Here is a 16,050-nt window from a genome sequence, read left to right as displayed (position 1 = left end):
AAGAGATTGATTGCTTGCAGGCAAAAAACTGTTCCAAGTAGTTTTTTAGGCTCTGAATAGACAAGATAAACGAAGATATTTACGACTCCGAAGTTATGCTGACACTTATGTTACTGTTGACAGTGACGTGGAAGCCAAGTCGCGAGTGTGACGACGATTTGTTTGATGACATTAGATATTTTGTCTTGCCCTCGTTCACTACCAGACCCATTTGCTTCGCTTCCTTATGCAGTCTGTCTGTACTGCCTGTCGGCGTACGCTGGAACAATCTTATATTCTCCAGCAGCAGATCGAAGAAGTCGCTTGATAGGTAGACGCCTTGTTTGAAACCTCATTTGGTATCGAACGACTCGGAGAGGTCCTTCCCGATCCTGACGGAGTTTTTGGCATTGCTCAACGTCAGTTTACACAGCCGTATTATTTTTGCGAGGATACCGAATTGAGACATAGCTCCTTTTCGAAAAAAAGAGCTTTGGAATCGACGAAGAGGTGGTGTGGTCCTTTCCAAGATTTGGTGTATGGTGAATATCTGGTCAGTTTTTGATTTTCAAGGCCTGAAGTCACACTTCATATTATATTATATAAGGTTCAATTATTAGTTCTTCGACGCCGTATTGAATAGCTCGGCCGCTTTGTTGTTCTTCAGACGGGTAATTGCTATTCGAACTTCTGGGTGGTCGATTGGGGAATCTAGTTCACCAACTCCTGATGTTATGCTTTCACTGCCATTCAGCAGGCTGGAGAAGTGTTCCATCCATAATTTCAGTATGTTCTGGGCATCAGTCACTAGATCACCTCTGGATGTTCTACAAGAGTTTGCTCCAATCTTGAAACCCTCTGTTAGTCGCCGCATCTTTTCGTGGAATTTTCGAACATTGCCTCTATCGGCCAGCTTGTCAAGCTCTTTGTACTCCCGAATTTGGGTCTCTCTCTTGTTTGCTTCCCTCTTCAACTCTCACCTACTTATCTATATCAGCTGTTTAAATACATAACGGTAAAGCGGTAAGGTTACTTAATGAACGACCCAATAATAACCACCTCTTTGCATACCCCAAACCACCCAACAAACTCCCTTAACACCCTTCTCTAAATAATCCGAACCCAGGGAAACAGTTCGTTTCTTGGACCTTCTACGACAATTCTTCTCCAATAACAACAACAATAATGGGATCTTCGAAGGATTAACGGGATCGAGAATAAGGAAATGGCGTGCAATAAATTGTATGAGTTAGAAGGATTGTCCCTTCCAAGTAAATTTGCTTTCCACCCCGCCTGCTCGGACTCTGCTCTTTATCGGGACCAACGTTCAACTACTACATCTTTAATTTGTGTAGCATCTCCAGAATTTAAATCAAAATCGCAAAGAAATGCAAATTCGTTTGTCTGCTCTTCGTTGACGTGAAGAAATGCATGTAGTCATTTGTTGCTCTTTGAACATTGCATAATGCCTATTTTCTCATATACACACATGTATACGTACATATAGTACGTATATTCCTTAGCAAATTGTTATCGCTTTCGTACACCACGTAATCTTCAAAATAAATATGTGTGTATGTGTGCATGCATAATAATATTTTACTTTTGCTTAATATATTTGTATGTTTTATCGCGTGATGATACGACGCATGTGCATGAGTATGTATAAATGTGCACAGTATACTTATATCAGGGTAGCGCTCTGATATACTTATGTATGTGTATACAGCAAAGCTTTTTATTACCCAAGTGCAAAAACAAGCCAAATCCAATTTTTAAATTTAAAACTCTTAACAACATTTATTTAATAATCTAAAATTAAATTCCAGCATTTTCTTCTAGTATAATAAATATACACAGAAGGATGATTTGTTCTTCATAATACAATGGTATGCTAGGTATACATGATTAAATTTGCATAATTTTTATATTTTTCTTTTCTGACATGATAAAGTGAAAACTTTTCTAATTATGTTTACTCCTAACAGCAATTCTGCATTCGCTTAGCTTAGCCATGCAAATTGCGTTAAGCTTAGCAAAATTATATAAAAAGTTATTTGCCTTCAATAACAACACGGTCCATTAACAGTACTTAAGATGTGAATTACATGCCTAAAATGTCTTGAGTTAGCAGGCAGTCGTGTACTTCAACAGCTTTTTTATGAGACAATTACTGCCGGGCATTGACAATTTGCACGAATTCGGGCTTCAGAGAAGCGCCACCCACCAAGAAACCATCGATATCGGGCTTTTTAGCCAAGTCCTTGGCATTGGCCCCAGTTACGGAGCCACCGTATTGGATGCGTAATGTGGCAGCTACTTCCTTTGAAATGTTCTCAGTCAACCATTGACGAAGGTAGGCGTGCACTTCTTGTGCCTGCAAATACATATGCACACACACATAAAATATATATAAGTATTTTATATAAGAAGTCAATTTTGAAATGTTTGTTGCATGAACCAACCTGTTCCGGAGTGGCGGTTTTGCCTGTGCCAATGGCCCACACTGGCTCATAGGCTACAACAACATTAGTCCAGTCCTTCACCTTCTGTGCTATCGCACACATTTGTCTAGCGACAACCTCTTGTGTCTTATTGGCTTCACGTTCGTCCAGGGTTTCGCCAATGCATGCGACTACTTTCAAACCAGCTGCCAACGCATGTTCAACCTTCTCGGCAATGAGTTCATCGCTCTCCTTGAAGATTTGACGACGCTCTGAATGTCCCAGAATAACCCAACCGGCACCGGTATCCTTGATGATAGCGGGTGAAATTTCACCTGTGAACGCACCCTTTTCTACTTTGTAACAATTCTGGGCGGCCACATTGATGGTCTCAGGTAATAGACTACGTACGTAAATTAGATATGGTGCTGGTACACCAACATACACTTGTGTGTTGGGATCTAATGGGCCTGCTGAAAGAATTTTGCACAATTCGGCGATGGATTTCTGATCGCCATTCATCTTCCAGTTACCACCAACGCAGAATTGACGTGACATTTTGTTATGTTTTTTATTCTTATCGCAACTGCTGAGAGAACGAGTAAACTGCAAAGCAAAATACTGAAAATTTTTGTTTGTTATTCACTTATTTGTTAATATAAAGTCGCTAAATGGACTGGAAGTATTGACTGGAGCAGCCGGAGTATTTCACTCACTTTGCAAGAAGTTGGTCGAATGAATAACCTTGCAACGACCCTTTCGGCAGCTGTCAACATAGTTTTTTCGATTTGTTGTTGCTGTTTTCTTTGGATTTGGTACAGTACGAATAGTAAATTGGCAAATGCAACCCTTCAGTCAAAGTTAACGTGCACAAACAACGGATGGCGCTGCTGTAAGACAAACCGTTATATGGAATACAGAATTTGAAATTAAAAGGAAAACGAAAATTTATACACAGGTATCTGCGATTACACAATTGAAAGTTTTCGACAATTTGTGATTATTTTCAAAACGTTTGGGCAAAATTGTGGGCTATAAACTTGTGTTTTCCAAATAATAAAGTATCAAAAACGCTTATATGTGTATGTACATACATATGTATGTATATAAAGATATTGAGTGTAAATAAATGTTGTACGCTGAAAAGGCAATGCAACAACGAGTTGATACTTTCCTTTTACTTACATATCCATCCATTTTCGTTACAGTAGTTGCACGGCTGCGTTAATTTAGTGTAAAATTATAACACCACAAAATGCATATGTGGCCACAAATACATTTATGTATGTACATATGTACGCCTGTATGTATGTGTGTATATAGACATTCAATTGGATTAATGTAACGTGAGAACTTCGCCAACAATCCACAATTCTGTGACAGCGGCATGCATCTGCATATATCCAAGTTTAAGGACAATTGTATGTGCACATGTTCAGAGATACATACATACATATTTACATACATATAATACATGCCATAAAGCATGGATGTGCCCATAAAGCACTGATCACTGCTGTTGGAATTTAATCTAGCTGGCATATTCTTTCAGCTCGCTTACATTTTGTCTTCAATGAGTTTAAGTTCATATATTTGTGTGCATGTGTGTGTGTATCTGTACGCAAAAACACATGTATAAGTGTATGTAAATAATTTTCTCACAACGATATCGTAAACAAACAATACAATTATTTTATATCTGGTATTAATTTCATGTTTTATTCTTATTTGTTGTTGTTTTTCCTCACTTAATTTATTTATGTATGTAATTAAAACAGCAAACGCTTTATAGTCTGTTTTGGGTGCGCAGTTTGTCTGCGACACGCTCTCGCTTAAGATGTGTGGCGCGAAGATCGGCTTCAAGTGAGTCGCCGTTCCGTTCGCGATATTACTATATGCAAATATTCTCAGTACAGTGAATGTTCAAGTCATTAATTAAAAAATTATTGTCATATTAATGAAATAAAGAGTGCGATGTGCCATCGGCAATCATTCATGCGGCGTTTTCGGCAAAAGTATCTAGAGTACTTGAAATCATTCGCAAATAATTAGTGACAAGTGCACCCAGTATCAAATTTAGTGTCCACCGCGGTCCAGCTGTCACTATGTGCTGGTGTTTACGTGTCTATTGGACTGTTTTGCATAATTTGTTCACACGATTTGTGACAGCATTTGCCGATTCCGTCTATAATAGTGATCTGTGCGCGCGTTTAATGTGTTGTTCGCATTCTACATGTTGTTTTTGTTGTGGTCATTGTTTGTTTTATAAACATACTGAGCATGAAGCGCGCAAATCAAACGATAATGACGGAGAGGAGCGTGAATTAACGCTGGCGGATATTGAAGAGGGGCAAGCCAAAGCAACCTCTCCATTTCAACACCACGATTACGTCATAGTTGGTGAGTACGCTAGAAAGTGAGAAATTCTTTTGCTCAGCGGATATCTAAAATCGATGGGCAGTGGTAGGAGCGAGTGTTCTACTCTCAATATACTTTCATTATCATTGCTCATAGCCGGTTTTATATATCAAAATTATGAGGATGTAATGTATAGGAAAAATAATTTTATTATCTGTAAATAAATATTGTATACACTTTTATCATCTACAAAAAAACTTAAAAAAAAAACTTTAAAACTTTAGGAACACGGCTTAATAATACTTTTAAGGGTTTTAGGAGCAATGTAGGAAAATGACCGGAATACTAACTGGTCTATGTCTGGTGGCGGCACACGCCCGCAAAATGGGACTGATAGATAAAGAAGACTGCAGGAAATGCTTAGAGCAGGGCACCAGGGAAATAGTGGTCTAGGCTCTTGTGCACTTGTCCCGCATTGACAAGACTACGCTATAAACACGATATGATACACTATAAGAGGTATGATACACTGAAGAAGTATCGATAGTGAGGCCGCAGAGTCCGTCTCTTCTCTTGGACTTAGGAACTGAACTACATCTGGTATCGCAAAGGACCAAAACTCGAGATTTATCTCTAGAAAAACAATCTAGAGGCCATAAATCGCATGATCTATGTGACCATTTGATTGGGTCTTCTTCTTCTTCTTTACTGACGTACTGGTGGAGGATGGGGTCATGTTTAGCAATTCGCGGAAGTGAGGAAAGTTCTCTGATTACCATTCACTTGGCAGTAACCAGAAACGATTCTTTTACATATGGCTCAAGTAGCTCACGACTTCCGGTCTTAGATCAAGTATGTCCTAAGTAGCCAAAGAACATTCGTTTGAAGACGAGCTAAAGTGAGACGGCGAACCAATCTGTAGAATACGATTACGTTGCCTGAACCACTTTTCAAGATTTGTCTCAAAGGTCACAAACCTTACCTCAAATCCATAACCAAAGATGGCTGTCAAGAGCTGTCAAAATCACGTTATCCTTATTGGTAGACATCAATAGCATGAGAGGCCCTCAAAGTTTTGTTTGGATTTGTTGAAGTTGCTTTATTGTAATTCGCGGGTTTTGCTTCCATCTACCAACCCTGTTCTTGTTTTTCGTCTTTTCCTTTTCAGATGATATCGACGCTAATTATCTGGAAATTGAACGCCGTAAAATTGAAACCGAACACTACTATCGTCTAGTAGATCGCGCATCTGCTGAGCATATTCTCAGTTTTCGAGAAGACGGTGCCTGTTTAGTGCGACCGTTCAAAGAAGCGGTAGGTATTTGCAGCAAACTTAACTCTAATATTCTGCATCTCTTTCAGATAACTTACTAATCAAAATAATCCATTCCTTTTTTCATGTCTTGCCCTATAGGATCTGTCAATAAAATATATCGTAACGGTATATGCACAGCAGCAATATTTCCACCTCTTCATCAGACAATTAAATGGCAAAGATTCTTACAGCATCGGACAGCAAAAGCCAAATGAGAAAATATTCAAGTCACCAAGTGATATTATCGATTTTTATAGTCTTAATGCATTACAATGTACAAATAAAAATATTAGCGTATGTTTAGTATTAAAACCAATAGTTACTTAGCTATTAAGTATGCATGTAGATATATAATTTAATTGTACTTTAGTTAATTTAAATTAATTTTAAGTATTTAATATTTATTGCTTAAACTTTAATTTAATAGAAAGGGAGTTAAGTATCCGATATATATATGTACATATGTACATATTGAAAGAGAATTAGAAAACTCTTATAAATATTGGAATTTTAGCTGAGAACTGTTGCACCAGAAAAAATGGCTAAGTAAATTATACGTCAACCCGGCTGCTGGGTACTATTTTAGGCTAACACTATTTGCCTACACTTTAATTGCGCGTTTTTGGAAGTCGCAAGCTTTTACTAAGTGGCTACTATCGCTTTAAAGACACAGTGGTTGTTCTGCATCAGCGCTGGCCAAAGAAATGCTTTGATCAAGTCGGAGCGCCGATCTGATTGCGTATGCCGCTCGTGCTTTTCCGGGCGCAAGAAACCTGTTTCAAATACAAAAAATATATTAAATAAATCTTTTTATAAAAAAATAATCATTTTTTTCTTTACCAAGATTGAAATCAGTATCAAGGTAATAAGGTGACTTCTGATTAATCATGCGCCAAGCCAAGCGCACACAGGCGCTGACGAAGTGCGTTAAAGGTGGACATGACTCCAAGCAGGGATATTCGTGGAGAGTGGAAAGCACCTGTGGAATAAAAATATAAATGTGGTAATAATTAAGATTGGAAATTTTTTTATAAAAAAAATGTTGCTTGATAAAGAAATTTTGGATTAAAAAAATTCAAAAACTTTGTATCAAAATAATTCCAAACTTTTGGATTCTAAAATTAAATTCCAATTTAGGATTAAAAGTAAAATTTTTAGTTCTTAATTTGGGGATTAAAAATGTCGCACTTAATTAAAATAATAATAATTATTATAATAATAATTAAATTTAATTAATAAAAACTATTAATATAAAAACTATTTTTATTAATCAACTTTAATTATTAATATTATTTTTATTTTTTAATCCAATTATTAAATTAAAAATATTTCCCATCTTAATATTAAACTTGTGCGATTAAGAATTAAAAAAAAATGTAATTAATTTTAACTCCGATTTGAGATAAAAAATTTAAAACTAAAAAAAATAAATTGTGAATTTAATTAATAAAATTGAATATTTAAAAATTAAAAAAAAGTTAATTAATTTTAACTCCGATTTGAGATAAAAAATTTAAAATTATAAAAAATAAATTGTGAATTTAATTAATAAAATTGAATATTTAAAAATTAAAAAAAAAATTAATTAAATTTTTAATTCCGATTGGAGATAAAAGATTTAAAATTATAAAAAATAAATGTGAATTTAATTCATAAAATTAAAATTTTAATAATTAATTATTAATCCCAGAAGATTATTAAAAATTGAAAGACTAATTTTTAATTAAAAAATTAAAGTGCTAATTTTTAAAATTAGATTTTCAGAATTAAATTCAAATTTTGGTGTTAAAAATTAAATTTTCAATTTCTAATTCTGATTTTGTGCTTGAAAATATTTTTGTTTTACTTAATTAAAATAATAAAAATTACTATTTTCATTTTTTACTTTTAAATTAAAAAATATTTTCTCAATATTTAATATCAAACATCTGCGATTAAACACTTAATTAAACTTTTAATTCCGATTTTGGGGTTAAAACTTTAAAATTAAAAGAATAAATATATGTGAATTTAATTAATAAAATTAGAAATTGATTATTTTATTTTTAATCACAGATTTTTGAACTAAAATTGAAAAACTATTTTTTTATATAATATTTAGAGTAATAAATAAAAAAAAATTATTAAAAATGATAAAAATTTTATTAAACTTTTAATTCCGACTTTGGGGTTAAAACTTTAAAATTAAGAAAATAAATATATGTGAATTTAATTAATAAAATTAAATATTTAAAAATTAAAAAACAAAAATTCCAAAATTTTGGAATCAAAAATTGAAAAAAATATTTTTATTATTATTTTTAGATATATTTTTTCATTTAAAATTTAAAGTATGAAATAAAAAAATATTATTATAATTTTAATTAAACATAAACCAAACAAATATTATTAAAATATATTGATATTTTATTAAAAAAAAGCTTTCTTAAAAAAAATCGAAATGGAAAAATTCAAACACGAAAAATTTAACTTTGAAATCAATATATTTTTTGATTCTTAAATATAATCTTGGAATTTACATTTTTTTAATTTCCAATGAAAATTTTAATCTGATTTTTAAGATTAAATTTTTTTTAATCCCAAATATTTTATGATTAACTTTAAAACTATTTTCGATTAAGTTAAGGATTACAAAATAAAAAAAAAACTCTTTCAAATGTTTATTAAATTATATATTTTTTTTAATTTGTTAATAATAAATTATTTAAAAACATTTTATGCATTCAAATATACCTGATTGAAAACGGAACGTTCGATTTCTCCGACCGGAAATGATTCAACGGTCTCCTGCAAATGTGTGCGCACCGCACGATCCAAGGCAAGCGTACTCTCACTCGACGAGTCCAAGGCGCAATTCAATATCCGACGCACTTCAATCACTTTCCTTTCGCGCATAGCATGGCACAGACGAAATGACAACTGAAAGGCATACAAAACTTCTCAATTATGTGTAGAAAATATACTTTAGCTTAATTATGGTTATTATTGTGTTGTGATTGTAGTTTGAGCATTCACGAGCGCTTAGGTTGTTCTCAAGTGTCGAAGCAGTCGAAACAAATTACTCAATAATACTTTATTGCGTTGATGAAATGATGATTACCCGAGACTGTTAACCAAAACACCTGAGCATCATCATTATCATATTTATTGAAACCAATTTTCTTGGTTTCTTTAGGCATACTTTCAGTTAATGTATCCATTTGTGTTTAACTATAACGCTCTCAAGTGCCGCTAGGTCACCAAAAACAAAAAAACAAGTAATGAAGGGCTAAGTTCGGGTGTCACCGAACATTTTATACTCTCGCATGATAAAGTGATAATCGAGATTTCATTATCCGTCATTTACATATTTTCCATATACCGTATTTGTGTAAAGTTTTATTCCGCTATCATCATATTATACTAAGAAGGCATCAGATGGAATTCAAAATAGCTTTATATTGGAAGAAGGCGTGGTTGTGAACCGATTTCAGCCATATTTCGTACATGTCATCAGGGTGTTAAGAAAATATTATATACCGAATTTCATTGAAATCGGTCTAGTAGCTCCTGAGATATGCTTCTTGGTCCATAAGTGGGCGGCGCCACGCCCATTTTCAATTTTTAAAAAAAGCCTGTGGGCAGCTTCCTTCTGCCACTTCTTCCGTAAAATTTAGTGTTTCTGACGTTTTTTGTTAGTCGGTTAACGCACTTTTAGTGATTTTGAACATAACCTTTGTATGGGAGGTGGGCGTGGTTATTATCCGATTTCTTCCATTTTTGAACTGTATATGGAAATACCTGAAAAAAACGACTCTGTAGAGTTTGGTTGACATAGCTATAATAGTTTCCGAGATATGTACAAAAAACTTAGTAGGGGGCGGGGCCACGCCCACTTTTCCAAAAAAATTACTTCCAAATATGTCCCTCCCTAATGCGATCCTTTGTGCCAAATTTCACTTTAATATCTTTAGTTATGGCTTAGTTATGACACTTTATAGGTTTTCGGTTTCCGCCATTTTGTGGGCGTGGCAGTGGGCCGATTTTGCCCATCTTCGAACTTAACCTTCTTATGGAGCCAAGGAATACGTGTACCAAGTTTCATCATGATATCTCAATTTTTACTCAAGTTACAGCTTGCACGGACGGACGGACAGACGGACGGACGGACGGACAGACGGACGGACAGACAGACATCCGGATTTCGACTCTACTCGTCGCCCTGATCACTTTGGTATATATAACCCTATATCTGAAACCTTTTTAGTTTTAGGACTTACAAACAACCGTTATGTGAACAAAACTATAATACTCTCGTTAGCAACATGTTGCGAGAGTATAATAATAATGATGCAAAATAGCTTGTAGACAGTATTGCCAATCATCATTATCATCATCGAATTTCTATCAGTTTCTTTAGGCTAAAATCGGCTGTTGCAAATTTCACACATAATTTTTTTTTTTTCAAAGGCGTGCAGCCGCGCTTGTTAATAGGAGCATGCCTGTAGGCGTTCAAAATCACTTTCTACTAGAGTCAGCCAGCCACAGGTATTTTTAGCTGTTATAATTCACTATAATTAAGCGACTAGGTTTCGCAACTTGCCACAGTCAATGGGTCAGCACTTGAATATTTCAATATAATTATAGCACGTTATTTCATATAATTTTGGGTAATAATAAGCATTTGAAAAAATGGAGCGATTGATGAAAGCAAAAGTGTTAATCGCAAACAAGCTTTCTTTAGTCGGTAGATAAGTTGTTGGTGTTTTTGGTTTGTAAAGTACACGACTTATTCGCTTTCAGGGCAGAAAAATTATATTTGCGTGTCTATTTGATTGATTTTATGTTTGTATGTAAGCAAATAATGCGCGAATCGAACAGGCAACTGGTATAAATGTAATATCACATTTGATCAAATTTGACCCGGACTGACAAAAATAAACTCAATTTTCACGTATTTTAATACAAATCTTTATTATCGCCTTCAAAGTAGGCTCCTGGGCCATTATAAGTAAATTCCAATTTTTGCACTTGTTATACTTGTATATTAGAGTGATTCAAAAAAAAATTTTTTTTTTAGTATGGTCCTAGAGGTGTCTAGGAACCTATTTTTCCGAGTACCATACGAAAAAAAAAATTTTTTTTTGAATCACCCTATTGTATATAGCCTTGGCTTGGAAAGTCTTCAGTGAAGGCCATTAAGCATTAATTTTATTTTTTTTCGTTTCATCTCATTTTTTAGCGTTTTCGATGTTATCTTCATTATCTGAGGTGGATGAACGACTCGCTTAAGGGAAGTTTTCGATGATTTTACGACCTTCCCTGAATACTTTGTGCCACTGAAATACTTGTGTTCGTGATAAAGTGGACTCCCTGCAACACTTGTACAACATTTCCAAGGATTCCGTAATTGTGAACAGATTAAAAAACAAAATTTTAAGCCATCTCGTTGTTCCATTTTTTCCACAGTAAAATTCGCCAGACAAGCTTTTCGCGTCGTAAACAAACAGATGTCAAAAACACACTAGGTAATTGCTTATGATCAAATGGAGATCTGATTCATGCAAATTTAAAGCAAAGTTGAATCAATCAAGGAAAGAATGTTCACCGATCCAGTTTACACGCGTAGTTTGAATGGACCAGTGCGAGTCAAATTTGATCATATGGTAAACTGGCAAGATAAAATTATTATAGATATATATATGTATGTTATAGAGATATCAGCAGACAATTGTAACACTTAAATGAGGTATCAACAGGCTCCCTCCTTTTGAATTCAAATAAATAAATTATATAATTCCATATAGAAACTGTTTGAAGAGAGGGCAGACCTCATATTTAGCGAGCGGAGAAGCGGTGAATGGTAGGTATCATATAACCATTAAAGGTATATGTACTATATATATTAAACTTACCACAATTATCGAGAAGAGTATTTTCGCTTTCAAATTTTGAACATGTTTCAGCTGCGGCAATCCATCCAAAGCCTCCAAAGTGTCTGTTCGGTTCTCCAAATATAGCGTGCGATATTGAGTAACCATTTCACTGCAAATTAGTTTCAATTAGAAATTTCTAGATGAATTTCAGAATACCTAGATACATAGGGTGTTCCAAAATTAACACAAGATTTCAATTTTCCGTCATTTCGAAATCTCTTCACTGTTGAGCTTCATGATACCCAGCTATCTGGTAATAGCACACAAAATGATACGGAAGCACTGACACGCTCCCATTCTACCGATAACGGTTATAGGGATCTTTCCTTGCTAGCTCATTAGCTTTACAATAATCTACGGTTTCGCAGTGACGTGAGACCCATGCCAGTCCTATCGCAAAGACACTCGATGCTATTAATAGCGAGGTTCGGCACTCTTTGATCAACCCTGAACGCAAAGTTAATGAGTTAGTATCGCCTCTTTGCCATCTGATGGTTACTTCTCTGAAGAAAACTGCACTCCGGGGCAGTAAATCTCCTGCTACCTTAATGGCTGAAACCTCGACTTGGAAAACACTGCAATAACCAGGAAGCCTGAGGCTGGAATTGATAAAAAGCTCCTGACAGTAAACCCCTCTACCAAATTTCCCACCAAGCTTTGAAACATCCGTAAAGAAGCTGATTGCCCTTTTCCTCTAATAGCTTCTTCCCACTCGTTAATATTCAAAATTGTCATTTAGAGTGATGATAAACCACAAGCCATTGTAGAGAGGCCATTATGTCTTCAAAAAGGGTACAGGGAACCATTGGTCCATCGGGATTGCTATAGAACGAAAAAGTAATTAATCATCTTTTTCGTGTCTGAATTGGAGGATGTTGGTGCGGATGACCCTTGGTTCCAACAAGACAGCGTTACATGCCATACAACCAAAGCAACAATCAATTTATTGAAGGATACATTTGGTGAGGGCATTACATCGCATCGCCGGCCTGTGAAGTGGCCTCCATGATCGTGCGATTAAACACCGCTGGACTATATTTTTTGTGGTTATACGAAGTCGCTTATCTATGCCGATAAGCCTGAGACGTACGACGGCAGTTGCTGCAGAAAGTTATTGAAAACTGGGCCACTCGGTTGGAATTTAATAGAACCAGCCACGGCGGCCACTTGCCCGAAATCGTTTTCAAAACATAATGGCAAATCTTCCCAAATATAAAGCTAAATTCTTGGCCCCAACATGAAATTATATGAGTTTTATTTCTTCTTGGAAACCGCGCGTCTAAATAAACACCCTTTACATTAAATAAGGTCAAATATTCGTCTTGAAGCTTTCGTGCCTTATAAGGTCAATATTAGATTAAATTGTGTCATTAATGATTTGCACGCTGAGTACGAAAAATCATTGTCAATTACTTTGGAACTTTTCGACAGGTCACCCACACATAATGACCCAAAAAAGGCCAATGCTAAGAAAAAACACTAAATAGCAAATAAAAAACTTTCACCACATTTGTGGCGTGTTTCTTGCCTTACCTCGTTTCTTCGCTGGTTGAATCATCCGAATGATAGCCATCACTGCAGTTACTACTGTTGCTACCGCTACAAATGGCAGTCGGGCTTGTCGGTAGACTTTCGGGACCCATAAGCTGTAGCACAGCTTCGCAACCTTGCGCGAAGTTCATTAATAAACCGGCCGCCGGACGTTTCTCTATACAAGCTTTACCATCTAAACGTTTCACTTGGCCCACACACTTCAACACCTCTTTATCATTCTCCACACGTTGACTAAGATTCTCTACAAGACTTGCCAGCTGCTTTAAGGCCGGCTTATCCAGCATGGTGAGCAGGGTTTTGTTCTCGATCAGTCTTTGTTGTATGTCACCGTAGTTGATGGCAAGCAAGCGTTGATGGGAGGAATGTGCTGGATCTTGATGCGCAGTCACCATGCTCAGCTCTTCCAATTTATGTATGGCCATTTTGTATATATCCAAATGTCTTTGCAATTCGGTCTTGAGCGCATGATGCAGTGATATTAACTGTCCGGTGGCGTCTGTGGTCAAACCGTGCACACCCAAACCTTGCACGGCGTTATCGAAGGATTTTCGCCGCTCGCGCAGTGCCTGACGCAAACTGGGTTCATACTGAGCTATGGCCTGTGTAAGCTTCGCGCAACGTTGCCGCATACCTGACTCGTGGGGATATGAAAAGAGACGCACCAGCTGCCAAACAACTGATTCTATGGGTACATCCGGTTTTGGTGAGGGATTGACTGTGATTAATCTGTAAGCAGCGAATAGCTTATTAATAAAACATAGCCTTCTTTAAAGAATATGCACAAAATTTAATTCTTCATAAATTTCAGGTTTTACCTTGTGAAAAATGACTCCAGCAGATAGGCGCTGTGCGGTAAATGTTCCAGCAGCAAGTCGATGGGCAACTCTGCTATGACTGAACGCAAAACGGACGGTCCCAGTCGACCCACAACACCTGCCGCCTCTCTATATTGACGTCCCTCGGAGAGCAACATTAAACGTCGCAATACTTGTCTGGGACTGGTGAGAAATTCGCGACCATCACGTGGTGGACCACGTATACGTTCACGACTATCGGCCATTGTGTCATTCACCGATTCCTGATGATTCTTCAATAGTATCTGTCGTCTGCGTGGAATGTTTATAAGTGTTCGATTTTGTTTTTGTTTAGATTGTGTGCTTCAGTGGGTTTTAGCGACAGATGAGCTGATGTGATGACTTGAATCATACAGATGGGGCACATGAAATGTGGAGCGTTAGTCTATGACATAAGTTATAAATGTACATATGTATATGTATGAAAGGGTAGTCCATTTAGTTAGTTTTATTATGCAAAGCTATAAAGATCTGGTAAAAAGATATTCATAATTTTTGTAATATATGGATTTGATAATCTGTATCTCCTGGCTTAAGTGCGATCCAGTAAAGCTATATGCCGTTGAAAAGGTAAGATTTTGTGCTAAAAAACTTCTCCGACAGGTTTGTGATTGCTTGACTCAGAATTCATACATGGACACCAGCCAAAAGAAAATACACGACCTTTGTGAACACCCAAGTCATGCGGCTGAAAATGTGAATATTTTGGGTGGTTCTGATACTCTAAAGGCCAATCCCGGTAATTTTGACGTCAAAGAAGTATCACGCTTTTGGAGACTAATTGTCGAAAATTTCGATAAAATAATGGAAATCGTTGAGTCTGACCGTCATGTAAGCCCTGTTTCGGTTTACCAATAGCTAGACATTGCACAAAAAGCCTTATGGTACTATTTAAATAAGGCTGAATGCAAAAAGAAGCTCGATGTATGGAAGCCACACGAGTTAATGCAAAAAAACCAACTGCCAATCCCAGCCTATGGTTACTGGTGTTGAAAAGTGAATCACTTATGTCAAGTGAAAGTGGTCGTGATGGAAAAGAGGTGAGCCGACTCAAACTATGGCCCAGCCTGGATTTATGGTTGAGAAGGTTTAGCTAAACAAGACACGAAAGAGTACCAGTTTTGCATCGAATTGTCAATGGCGATGGAAAATGGATTTATTTCAAGTATCCTAAATGGAGAAAATCAAGGGTTATTCCGGGAGAATCATCGACTTTGACTGCAAAAACAGATTGATTTGGTAAGAAGGCTTTATGTTTGGTGGTATCAGAAGGCTATGGTATATCATGAGCTTCTAAAATCTAAATGAACAATTCGAACCATACATTGATTGACCCAGAATGGGTCAGAAGATACGGTAAAGTAATTTTGTTACACGACAATGCACCTGTACACACAGCAAAATCGGTTCAGGTTACAATTAAAGTACTGACCAGCACTTCGATTCCTACGCAGAAGTCGAAAATTGGGTATCTAATTGGTTTGCTTCAAAAGACAAATCTTTCTATTGGCATTGCATCCACAAATTGCCCGAAAGGTGACCATAATGTGTAAAAAGCCAATACTTTGAATATTTTTTTTTACTTTTAATTTAAAATTATTATTTAATTCTCACAAAACCACGCTCATTTC

At 36.0% G+C, this 16,050-nt stretch overlaps 3 protein-coding genes across 3 annotated transcripts; 1 reads left to right on the top strand and 2 right to left on the bottom strand.

Annotated features, from left to right (window-relative positions):
- Nucleotides 1-1,746: 1,746 nt before the first annotated feature.
- On the bottom strand, nucleotides 1,747-3,212 carry LOC126754256 (triosephosphate isomerase). The gene is made up of 3 exons (XM_050466276.1): nucleotides 3,140-3,212; nucleotides 2,445-3,044; nucleotides 1,747-2,356 (listed from the first exon to the last, which is right to left on the bottom strand). The coding sequence occupies exons 1-3, from the start codon at nucleotides 3,197-3,199 to the stop codon at nucleotides 2,150-2,152; spliced, it is 867 nt and encodes a 288-aa protein (XP_050322233.1). The 5' UTR covers nucleotides 3,200-3,212; the 3' UTR covers nucleotides 1,747-2,149.
- Nucleotides 3,213-4,247: 1,035 nt separating this feature from the next.
- LOC126767100 (uncharacterized) lies at nucleotides 4,248-6,662 on the top strand. Its single transcript, XM_050484708.1, has 3 exons — nucleotides 4,248-4,823; nucleotides 5,950-6,095; nucleotides 6,196-6,662. The coding sequence occupies exons 1-3, from the start codon at nucleotides 4,529-4,531 to the stop codon at nucleotides 6,421-6,423; spliced, it is 669 nt and encodes a 222-aa protein (XP_050340665.1). The 5' UTR covers nucleotides 4,248-4,528; the 3' UTR covers nucleotides 6,424-6,662.
- Nucleotides 6,663-6,738: 76 nt separating this feature from the next.
- Nucleotides 6,739-14,708, bottom strand: LOC126767090 (uncharacterized). Its single transcript, XM_050484700.1, has 6 exons — nucleotides 14,381-14,708; nucleotides 13,545-14,291; nucleotides 11,991-12,120; nucleotides 8,830-9,015; nucleotides 6,937-7,075; nucleotides 6,739-6,869 (listed from the first exon to the last, which is right to left on the bottom strand). Exons 1-6 carry the CDS (start codon nucleotides 14,623-14,625, stop codon nucleotides 6,739-6,741), a joined length of 1,578 nt encoding a protein of 525 aa, XP_050340657.1. The 5' UTR covers nucleotides 14,626-14,708.
- Nucleotides 14,709-16,050: the final 1,342 nt, after the last annotated feature.

Source organism: Bactrocera neohumeralis, chromosome 2 (assembly GCF_024586455.1).
Source record: "Bactrocera neohumeralis isolate Rockhampton chromosome 2, APGP_CSIRO_Bneo_wtdbg2-racon-allhic-juicebox.fasta_v2, whole genome shotgun sequence".
Lineage (NCBI taxonomy): Eukaryota > Metazoa > Arthropoda > Insecta > Diptera > Tephritidae > Bactrocera > Bactrocera neohumeralis.
Note: the sequence above shows the minus strand (reverse complement) of the source record. Positions and strands in the feature narration are given on the sequence as shown.